The 12,212-nt window shown below is 34.5% G+C and overlaps 1 protein-coding gene across 1 annotated transcript in view; it reads right to left on the bottom strand.

Annotated features, from left to right (window-relative positions):
- LOTGIDRAFT_118598 (hypothetical protein) overlaps positions 1-10,636 on the bottom strand; it is a gene marked incomplete at both ends in the record, with an annotated part of 38,016 nt that extends 27,380 nt beyond the window's left edge. The window contains 17 exons of the mRNA XM_009056775.1: positions 263-407; positions 779-954; positions 1,252-1,521; positions 1,673-2,197; positions 3,498-3,617; positions 3,783-3,946; positions 4,268-4,457; positions 4,606-5,265; positions 5,411-5,606; positions 6,028-6,354; positions 6,741-6,834; positions 7,082-7,300; positions 7,422-7,612; positions 7,825-8,095; positions 8,807-8,870; positions 9,235-9,364; positions 10,475-10,636. Coding sequence (XP_009055023.1) covers positions 263-407; positions 779-954; positions 1,252-1,521; positions 1,673-2,197; positions 3,498-3,617; positions 3,783-3,946; positions 4,268-4,457; positions 4,606-5,265; positions 5,411-5,606; positions 6,028-6,354; positions 6,741-6,834; positions 7,082-7,300; positions 7,422-7,612; positions 7,825-8,095; positions 8,807-8,870; positions 9,235-9,364; positions 10,475-10,636 — 3,904 coding nt within the window. The remainder of the gene's footprint in view (positions 1-262; positions 408-778; positions 955-1,251; positions 1,522-1,672; positions 2,198-3,497; positions 3,618-3,782; positions 3,947-4,267; positions 4,458-4,605; positions 5,266-5,410; positions 5,607-6,027; positions 6,355-6,740; positions 6,835-7,081; positions 7,301-7,421; positions 7,613-7,824; positions 8,096-8,806; positions 8,871-9,234; positions 9,365-10,474) is intronic.
- Between the last annotated feature and the right edge of the window lie 1,576 nt (positions 10,637-12,212).

The following is a 12,212-nucleotide window of genomic DNA, read 5'->3' as shown; positions in this document are numbered from 1 at the left end:
TCCAAGCTACTTTGAATCTTGTCAGACATTGGAATTGGTGAATAAAAATTTGGAAGGCCGAACAAATCAGTAGAATATTATGTTTAAGAGAATAATTATCCAAATGTTATTGTGACATTGATGATAGTTTATATCTAACGCTATTTAAAATCAGTATACCATCTTGAATTCATAAACAACCTAACATTGTAAAAACAGGTAGGACAAATTCATCTCTTTAATTATTACAAATATAATGAAAGTACTGAATGACTAGACCTACCTGCAGGTAACAAACGTCCACTGGCTGATGTTGAATTTACACAACCGACACTGTTACACGCACCGATTTTAAAATTATGTTGAGAATAGGGCGTTAGACCATCTATTAATGTACTATAAACACTTCCATTAGATGTAGACACAAGCTAGAGAAAATAATAAAATATAGATTCAAAAGATAAATATAAAAGCACTAAGAGTTGTGATTAGTTGATGAAATAGAGTTATAATTGACCAATTCTAGGCAATAATTTAGATACTGTGAAATCATTTATTTTATTGGCACCAATGTGGCACTAGATTTAAAGTTCTGAACAGGTTCTGTCTTTTTCAATTCTGGTCTCAATGGAACAGTACACATGCTGATGTGTCACATTCAAAATGTTCCCATCTATTTCTTTCTCCGCCATTTTGAATTCTGCCTAAACCTATTCTGAACCTTGCTTCAACTTAGTTTTTTCCGAAAATGCTTATTTGTGCTAACATACATCCCCTTTTTCAAAATGCTTCTTCTTACCTTCCATTGAAATGGTGGAGCAAATTGATCTTGAGTCAAATCAGTTTTAACAAAATGGTAGACATGGTATATCAATATAACTCCTCTGGCATCTTTAGGTGGGGGCTCTGTCCAGGATACTTTCAACTGGGAACTAGATAGTCCCTCTACTACTGGAGCTCCCATCGCATTAGGTACTGAAATGATATAAAATAATGTCTTTATAAGGGTTGATGATCAATGGTGAATCATTAAGTGAAGGGGAGTGAGGAGAGCAAGGGGGCTAACAGACAATTACCGCCTTATGTTTAATGATTAGAAAGCTGAAGGTCAGGCCAGCCATTCGAATCTCCCAGTAGAAATGCCACTGCTCCTGTTGTAAAATCATATATGTACTGCCCTGAAGAATCCCATTTAAGGTTTGTATTACAATCCTCAATGATGCTTCTCATCTTGTTCCCCCAGCAGTCCATTATCAAAGATGGTTTACTTACATGCTTCCCCAGTCCTACCAACAGTCCATGGACTAGCTGCTTTGCCAGCATCATTCTGGGCCAAAACTTGAAATTCATATTCTGTGAAGGGTTCCAGGTCTGTTACTGTGTAATTTGTGTCAGGAGGTGGAAGGGCATTTTCTTCTGGAGTGTCAACCACTCTTGGGTTGTACTGACCACTACTCACAAAGACTCTTTTACTTTCAGGATTTCTAATGCCATTCGGTCCTGGCATTCCTTGCATCCACAGCTCATAGAAAATGATTATTCCTACAAAGAAACATGCAATAATGACGTTACTAATCTAAATCATAAAATAATAGTTGACACACATTGCAGATGTTGATACAATAGTAAAGAATCACCCAGAAAAGGGTTAGTTGAGAACCTACCATTAAAATGAAAAAAAATACGAACTCACCATTTGGATTAATTGGATAGTCCCAGTTTATAAATAGAGCAGTGTTGTTGATAGCAGTGATATTTGGTGACCTTTGACCTTCAGGTACAGACGAGGGAGTGTTGACTAAAATTGGACTGCTTTTGGTACATCCTCCAGCTGTACATGCCTCAACAGACATGTTGTATTTTGTGAAAGGTATCAATGATGTCAGAGTTACTTCCCTTGATGTGCCTTCCCAATGAACCTTTTCCACATCTGATGCACCGCTTGTCTGAGATACTAACTTATATTTCAATAGTGGTCCATTCATTTCTGATGGTTCTGTCCATCTGAAGGATGCTGATTTAGGTTTGATGTCAAAAACTTGCAGAACTGCATCTGAAGATGGAAATCCTTCCAATGTTCTGAATATGACAGGAGTACTTCTAACGGAACCAAAGGCATTGATAGCCTCAATCTGGTAGGTGTACGATGTGTAGGGAAGTAATCCAGTATCATTGAAGGCAGAAACTGAAAATAAATTTGTAAGATGTACGAAAATGACTATTAAGTTAATGAATTCTTATGGAGATCATAAGGCCTGAAGTTTGATAACGCCACAAATTTTCAATGTAAGTGAATGTTAACTCCCACAAAACCAAATCTTATGGAACACTTCATTTCAATCAGTGTTTGAGTTGGTCCTCTCAGCACAACCTTCTTTGTAAAAAGACATCCTTTCAAGAGTTAACAACCTTCTGCTATAATAGCTAATTGAGTATTCGGAAGTGATTATTGGTTATATATCATATATATCTAAAGTGATATACAAGAAAGCATGGGTAGGAAAACTTCGCTGGGAGATATAAGCTTGGAGTAAGCAGGGTAAGGTATAGCTCAAAGTTCAAACATTGAGTTGGTTATTGACAGGTATTAGCATACATCATACTCGCTATATGGTACGCTCTGTGGAAGGGCCCTGAATTTTGTGAGCATGCAGTAATTATTAGTATATAAGGAGACAATAATCACACTTGAATGACTGTGTTTACATTTCTCTTTATATCAATTCTAATTCTTGATTTCATTTCAGTTTCATTGATCAACATTTAAAACAAAACCTCTTTTTGTAATTAATCACAAGCTGTTACAATTTGGCAAGATTTGCTATCAATTCGAAACTAACACTGAAATCACTGAACCCATCAAGACAAATTATTAACTGGCAGGACTTAGGAGCAATAGCCATGATGTTTGTAGAAACTCACAACTGACTGTTCTACCAGTCTTAGTGTTAAGCAATAAAGTGTTTTGTCCATCCAATCCCCTTCAGGATGTAAACACAGTCTCTTACCTTCTGTATAATTGAACTCATCAGTCAGAATAAATGGTCCTAAAATTTGACAAGTCTTTGACAGAAACAAGAATGAAAAGGAGAAATAAAGAGAATGGAATGAAGAGGTATCAGTTTATCTTAGAAGTTGAGTTGAGATGTTAAGTTGTCAAGGATCCTTTTTACCAATAATTTTCTTGGCATGTGTTTCTTATTCTTTATAGAGATATCAATATTTGACAAGGGCAGCATAGATTCTCAAGGATCCTGTCAACAATCCTTTGCCAATCCTCTTGACATTGATCTTTCAAGATGATGCAAGGTCTCTAGAGAACTCATGACCCAGAGAAACATTAACAGATTACGATACAGATATGAAAAGGAAAAGAGTTCGAAACTACAGCCAGAAAAAATTACTAAAAAACTATTTAAAAATTCTGGATAATTTTGTAAAAGACGAAAATGGGAAAATCAAAAGTGTTAAAAGGTGTGAAGACTTACCATTTGGAGATACAAATCCAATAGCTACACCATCACGTATTACATTATATTGATAAATTACACCATTAGGATAGTCTGGGGGTCCCCACTCTAATAATAACTCAGTAGAACTCAATGCTACGTGAGTTGGTGGTGGTTGCTGGGACGGGGCTGAAACAAATACCAATCAAACAATGTAAAAAAATCTTTACAAAATTATTAATGTTCAACAAATGCTTTTTTGACAGCCAAAAGACTTTTTCTAAACAGATAAGCTAATTTTGTTTGTTTCAATTTTAAAAAAGTTTGTTCCTTTCATAAATTTACAAAACTTACATTTGCTACAACCAAAGGGGTTGCTCATCTCCAGTTTACTTGAACCTTGAACACAAATATCGCACTGGCGGCCCGTTACAAATTCTTTACAATAACACTGTCCACTAATGCTCTGACACGTCTGATTAACACTTCCGGCCTCTAAACATAGACATTTTGAACACCTGAAATATTACGAAAAAGTGCATAATTCATTTATATTCATGGACGATCACATAAGTTGAGCAAAACTTAAATTCATATCTCTAAACAGGCTTGTTTTGACTGGGACACATATGAAGAGCAGCATCAAATTTTTCGAAGGTGTAAGCCCTGCCTGATGTACCACTTCTTGCCACAATTTTTGAGGACATCAAAAACGATAACTTTGGACTTGGAGCAGTCTTATACGCCATCAGTGTAGAGATTAAAACTAATAAGTTGAAGAAAGATGTTAAGGAGAGTCTTCACCAAGCAAATTGTGTAAATATTAATAATTTACTTACTCTCCTTGTTTCTCATCGAAACCATAAAAACCATTCTCGCATTCTGAACATGTTCTACCTGTCAGGCCTCGACCTCTATAGCATTCACACTGTCCATTTGTTGTATTACACATTGTACCAGGCAGAGTTCCCTTCTCTTGACATCCACATGGCTCACAACCACCACCAGGTGTCTCTGAGTTGAAATACCCTGAAAAGTAGTGCAAATGAATGAGGAAAACTTTGTCAGGATAGCAGGAGTAGTCTTCAACCGATATGTTGAGGGTAGCACTTAGGACAACAGTTGACATGCAGTTTTTGAACTGTTGTTACTTATGTTTGAAAAGAATTTCACTGACCTGTAACACACTGTTCACATTGTCTTCCAAATCTATTGGCTAAACAACTACACTGTCCATTTTTATTATTGCAGGCAAGTGTATCAGGGGACGTAGTCTCACCGAGTTTGGTTCCTGTCGGATCACAATTGCACAGTTCACAACCGAGAGGGTTTGTTTCATTTAAACCCCATGTATTCCCATCACATCGATTACACATTCGTCCTATTACCCTCTCTTTACATTTACAACTTCCTGTTTCAAAGTCACATGATGCCTCATCTCCCTCAATGCCAGCAAGGTTACACGTACAAATCTCACACCCAGTGTTTGGCGAACTGCCGAAACCGTATGCTCCTTCTTTACAAGTATTACACTGACGACCTCCTACTTGTTGTTTGCAGACACATTGTCCTGTTACATGATCACACACAGATCCAGGTTCAATACCATCCTTATTACAATTACACGGAATGCATCCGAGGCTAAAATTGTAAAAATTATCAGCACAGCGGTCACACTTCAAACCAATGATGTTCTCCTTACATTGACACTGTCCTGAGTCAGGATCGCAGTAAATACTCTGTGACCCCATAGGGTTACACTGACACGGTTGACAGCCAAATTCATTTTCTGACGTCAAATTATAGAAACCATATTCACATTCATCACAATTTCGATCTAAAAACGAACAAAAAATAAATATCAGTTGGATAATCATAAAATAAGATAGATGATAATATTGTACTTTAAATGGTTATTATTTGTGCAGATCTTTATATGTTTCCAAATTTAAACATAAACAAGGCACAAGATAGATACTTACTTCTTACGTTACGTTTACAATTACATTGTCCTGTTTCAATGTCACATGACTTGTCAGCATTGATAGTAGCATCAACATTACACCCGCATTCCTCACATCCGACTGGGTTGGTTGGTTGTATGTTATAAAACCCATCTAAACAAACACTACAATCTCTTCCAGATACTTTTTCTTTACACGGACACTGACCTCCAATCTGTATCAAAAATAATTTAAGATTTTTCAGTGAATATTTTGCAAATTACAAAATAATAATGTTGTTAACATGTTGTATGAAATAAAATTGAATTATTGCCTTAGTAATTAAGGCATCACATTAGATATAAATTTATGATTTTGATGGACATAAAATGATATTTGATGTCCAACTGTTACTAAACGTCAGACATTTTTTCTTTCATATCAGACAAGTATGGTAAATAGATCTAAATCAAGCCCCTAGCATCCCTGTATGTGTGAATTCTTGTTCCTGTCTCTCAAAAATCATACAACACTAAGGGTACTCTGACAGGTTTCAGAGACAATTTTCAATAATATAAATATCAGCAGAAGATTAAGATATATATTATAAATTATGAACAATGCACAACTTTTGGTCAAAATGCAACTTATCTTACCTTTTCACATTGTTGAGTTTCAGAAACCATTCCAGTTGCATTACAATTACAATTCTGGCAGACATCAGCATCATAAAGACTTTTACCGATTGGTCGAAAATATGTCAATTTACATACATCACACATCTGTCCTTCTGTGTTGTGTTGACAGTCAACACAGACTCCGCCCCCTCCACGATCATGATCAGTCGGGAACGAATCATATGAAGCGTTGTAATAACAACTGGTAGCGTGGTTATAACATTGACATAATTGACAGTTATAATCCTTTGTTTGGTCTCCAACACGGAATGGTTTGTTGTTATATAATGGCAGACATTTTTCACACTGAAAACCACAATAAAACGCAAAATATTAGTTTAAGCCCTACATTTTTAGGGATATGGTAAAACATGAAGTAAGATAGAATATTAAAATCATTTGTTTCTTTCTTAATTCTTCTTTGATCTTAATATTAAATATTTTAATGACAAATCATCAGATTTGGGGTTAGTAAAATGATTGAAGTTTCATTCTTTACTAAATATTTGCTCATATAATTCAAATTTTTTTTTACAGAAGAAAGAGCTTCCTGATGTGATTCTACAAGGCATTCTGACACTTTATCCATTTAAATTTAAATTTAAATAATTTAGCTATCAAAATCAGAAAGTTTTACAGTTTTCAAAACTACCTGTCCTGATGAGGATTATGTATCCAAACCATATACCTACCTGGTTGCCCTGTGTATTAGAGGCTGGTAAACAGTTACATTTATAAGGTAGAGTTGACATATCACAAGTTTCACTATGGCCATGACAGTTACACCTAGAAAGTACATTAATTACATATTACGCAAAATCTTACCAGAAGAAAGCATATATTTGGGGCCTTCTTATTTCTGACATTTTACAATGTTTTGTCAAGTAATAGTTGCGACCTGAAAACAGTCCTAGCTTAAGAGCCATTGAGGAATAACGCATACATTTTCTGCTTCTCTTGTCTGTTTTTTGTCCAATCATTTTGTCAAAACCCAACACTAATCCAACATTTTTTAATATTCAATGTCACTCACCTTGCACTAACAGCATATTCAAAAACACCAAAATATTCATGTCGAATGTTTGTCACAAAGTAATGATCTTCAAATCGGACTCGTATACGAGAGGCTTTAACAAATTCATGTAATTCTAGTGTGTTATAAAAATCATTATATCCAGGTCTTGGGACTGGTTCAGATGACAAGATATTAAAGGTTATATTTCCTCTAGAATATGGTGTCTGTAAATTATTGCTGAAATATACAAGAAGAGAATCATGGAATAACTGTAAAGTAAATATGAATATTGAATTTTACCATCTTTTATTAACTGTATGTAAACTGCTATGAGATATTTTGGGGGTTAGATACTTACGTTCCAAATTGCAAACAATTAACGGACAAAGATGTCGCAGTTTCACCGTTGTTGACCTGACCAGTAAAATATTTTGGGCAATCTTGAGCGTAATATTGCCATGGTTCCCAAACGTCTGATTGGTTTATCTGTCGTTCGATTGTAACAGCTTTCGGTAGAGGACTGTAGAATTGTATGACTACATAAAATACCTAGAAAATAATATAGACATCATGTGTTTGATTTATAAATACCTATTTACAGTCAAGTAAAGTTTGATAATTAAGAAGATATTTGCAGATACTACACTTGGATTTGTAGATAGAACTAATTTCATAATTTTAGTGATGGACCAATCAGTTAAATAAAGCACAGTCCAGGGTCACACATGAATGACAGTTATAAACCTGATATATAAACTTACTTGAAATTCATCTCCAAGGTCAACAGTAACATCAACCTTATCTTGAAACTTAGAAATCCAGACGGTATTACTATCCCCGTCGTTAGCGAACTCTAGTGGATGAGCTTCATCATTAATTCGTAATGTTTCCACCCCTGAGTTGTCTGGGACACCATTAGGAATACAGTAGTGTGTCTGTTGAGGTTTGACTCGTGGATGAGTGGGGGGACATCGGCAATCTGTCTGTATTCTGGCTTCTGGAAATGTTCCAGAAAACAGCTCTGCTATTTCTCTGAAAAAAAAAGAGAAAGCAATTAGACTATAAGCAATGATACACTGACCCCATCAGCCTCTGAATGAAATGAAAGAACACGGAACATAAATAGCCATATTGTTATTAGTATATCCCCAGCATGGTAATAATTAGGGCTGGGTAGCGATTATCAAATTGAGATTGATTATCAATGGCAGACTACCAATCAATAATTGATTAATAATTCCTAGCGATGATAATCAATATTTTGATCACTTTACCAGAATTAGGTTCAAGAAAGGGTACAAGAATAGTCTTGAAATCTTGAAATAGCCAGTTTTGAAAAAGCCAGTTTTGAAATAGCCAGTTTTGAAATAGCCAGTCTTGAAATAGCCAGTCTTGAAATAGCCAGTCTTGAAATAGCCAGTTTTGAAATAGCCAGTCTTGAAATAGCCAGTCTTGAAATAGCCAGTCTTAAAATAGCCAGTTTTGAAATAGCCAGTCTTGAAATAGCCAGTTTTGAAATAGCCAGTTTTGAAATAGCCAGTCTTGAAATAGCCAGTCTTGAAATAGCCAGTCTTGAAATAGCCAGTCTTGAAATAGCCAGTCTTGAAATAGCCAGTCTTGAAATAGCCAGTCTTGAAATAGCCAGTTTTGAAAAAGCCAGTCTTGAAATAGCCAATGATAAACTCTATATCTAATAATGAACAGTGTCAGGGAATAGTTTGAAAGTTGATAATGATGTATTACCTGTTGGTGAGTAATTCTTGATAAAATTGAAAATCTTGAAGTCGACCTTTAAAGGGAGCTAATCCTGTCAAAAAAATATTCACAAAATATTTCATCATTTTGAAAGCAATTGAACTTAAATAACATAAGTAGGTATTCGAACTATCTGTTAGGAATGCTGAGTCAACAAAACTAAAAACCAAATAGACATCTTTGACTATGAGGAATCTCTGTAAGGGATCTAACGGTAACAATCCAAAATATCAATAAAACATTACACGATAATAAGTTTTGTGCACTCTCTGAAAGGGATGCCAAGTTGACAAGCCTATATACCAAATAAGCACTTCTGGGTAAAAAATTGGTCTGACCGGTATAAAGAAAAATTTCAGTACTTTAAATAGCAAGAAAGGTCTGAGTTAGTTAAAACCAGAAAAGAATCTCTGTACCTTCAGCAGTTTGGCCAATTCTATAAGAACCTACAGAGTCTTGTATGACACTACCTAACTCTGTAGTAGACAGGGAGGATAAGCCAACTCTGGGTCCATTTAAAAAGAAACTTATAGTAGTTCTGTACACCTGAAATAACAAGCTCAATAAGTATACTATATAAACATTATAACCTTAATGAACACTCTTTAGGGGTGTCGAAACTTCCAATATCAAATAAACATTATTAGTAATGAAGACTCAATCTGAAAGAGTTGACAAAAAAAAACTACAATGCTAGATATCCCTCGCAAATGAAGACTCTTTCGCTTTAAGTCAAATGTTTAAAATGATTATGGAAGTGTTAAATAATCAGGTATATAAATCTTATTTTCATTTAAAATTATCACACTTTGTTCAGTACATTAACACCTTTTAAAACAACATTTTTTAAAAAATAGTTTAATGAAATAATCAGCCAAGCATGAACACACCTTAAACTCTCAAATAATAGACCAAATATAATGTTCACTCAGACACATTAAGTATTCATTGTTCATGAACAAATCGTTTATTATCACTTGAATCATAATTCAATACCGGTACACAACCTTGACTTTTCTAAAATATACTCAGGTGGTTGGGAGTTGAAATAAGGCTGACTCTCAATAGCACTGGCTATGGCATCAGTCTTTGTACTGCCTTGAAGGTCATTCAAACATACAGACCCGAATAGGTGCTAGTCTCCTTTACTGTATATTTATATAAATAGTGGGCCTCTTAAAATGGCATGCCTAACTTTGGGTGTGCACTAGAGACAATGAAAATTTTTTTGTGTAATTTTTCTGAATTTCTATAAAATTATTTTTCTGAAAAAGAACATTGCTATGTGATTGATTCAAATATTGATGTTTACGGAATTTCACACAAATTTAATTTGAAGGAATTTAAAAGTTCTTTCTTAGACTTTAGAAAACTAACTTTAGTCTAAATTTCTTTCAAATCAAATCAGAAAGTAAATTGTGAAGTAAAGGATTTTCAATGATTTACAGTCTTAATAATTAATTTATTGGTATCTTGGGACTAACAAGATGGAGATGACTTAAATAATTAATTAGATTATCTCTATATTCTTAATTAAAATGAATCCTGACTTCCTTCTATATTCTACTATAATCAAGTTAGGGATGGGTAGTTCTAAGATCATTCTTCAACATATTGAAATATAGATCAATGAATAAAATGATAACAATACTCTACCTGAATTGCTAAATGATGCCATTTTTTCAATGCCACTGTATCTTTAACTGAGACTGATAATGGACGAACTGACAATGAACTTAAATATAAAAATTCTATTCCGTTTTCTCCAACACGAACATCAAATATCAATTTGTTGTCTGCACTCCTTTTCTCTAATATTGTCCTGAAACAGAAAGAATGGTTTTACTGAGTTGTTAGCTCTCAGAAATCTGTCATACTAGTCAGTGACAAAAGTGTTAACTGACATTGGTTAACTATGAAGACAATTTGCTTTGCTGAAAGTCTAAGCCTACAACTGCCACAATGATTACAGAATCACATTTTGCCCATAATTTTTGTATTATTAGTATTAAAATACTAGGCCTCAGTCCTGAGAGTCTAAGACTGTCTTTGGGATTGATGAAGATGTCAGCTACTGAAAGCATCAATATATGTAGATACAATTTTACTGAGGGGAATTTACAGAGGGGAATTTCAGAGAGGAAAGTCTGTTTATTTCAAATGTAATGATGGAATCGTGGACAACTAATTCCATATTAAGTTATGGTAGGCCTACAAATTTTTAGTAAAATAGTTTGTAATTTGATGGCAGCACATGCCAAATTAGTTGATTAGAAGAAAGAGATCTTCATGAAATGTTAGTTCTAACTTTTTATAAAGAGGAAAGTACCACATATGCCATTTTTAATGCCAAGTAATTGGTTTATAACTCTTTTTTAATCAAAAAATATAAATAATCTGTTTTCTACTCCTTTAAATCATCCGCCATTTTGTTATCACGTGATAGCATACACAGAAAGACCCCGCCCCTAGTTTAGCCCCGCCTACAAGGTAAAGGGACATAATCTTAAAACTAGGATTGACCGGGATCCAAAAAACAAGTTCTCAGATTAGTTTTACGGATGATCTTTTATCCAAATCTATCTGTATAAACCACGGTGCTGTCTCCCCTTATCAAACCAAGAGTTGTATAAGATCGATTTGATACATGAATACTTTATGACAAGCACTAATTAACTTAAATTATGTATCAATCAACATACCCTGTTTTTAATTAGTCAAACTGCAAGGCAATACGATACAGAACATATGGATTGGCTACTAGCTTCATCCCAGTGTAACAAGATCTGGTATGAGGAGGAAGACCCCCAACACCCCTCCCCCTAAATTGCTAAAGATTAGTTATACAGTCATCACAAACCGTGTGAAAAACTTCAACTTTTTTTTAAAGTCAATCGCAAAATATCGTTTCGTTGTTCATCTTAATTAGTCTACGCAAATGTATTTCCATCCTGACACATCCACTAGGCCATCTTCTTTAGCACAATCATTTTTACGTCCGTTAAACTAATTTTCACTTCATTTGCAGTTACATTAAGCATAGTACGGCGTGGTAGGGTGTAAAACTCCATTTCACTTGTAAGTGGTTAATGTTATGCAACTACACATCAAGCCAACAATCCATATATATGAGTATATAGTGAAAGTTGTTAATATTAGTATAAATATATCATTCTATTAATCTAACATATTTATTAAAAACTCTAGGTTAGTATATACATGTACAGGCTATACACAAGTGCAAGAAGCTGTGAAATTTTCAAAGCATTGCCTAATATTTATAACAAAATCTACCAAAACATACATTCAATATCATTTTCTTAATACATTGTCATAAAATTGTTCATTCGGACTTGCAGAAAGTCTGCATGAGTTTGGACCCTCAAAACGATGA

This window comes from Lottia gigantea, assembly GCF_000327385.1.
Source record: "Lottia gigantea unplaced genomic scaffold LOTGIsca_29, whole genome shotgun sequence".
Classification (NCBI taxonomy): Eukaryota; Metazoa; Mollusca; class Gastropoda; family Lottiidae; genus Lottia; species Lottia gigantea.
Note: the sequence above shows the minus strand (reverse complement) of the source record. Positions and strands in the feature narration are given on the sequence as shown.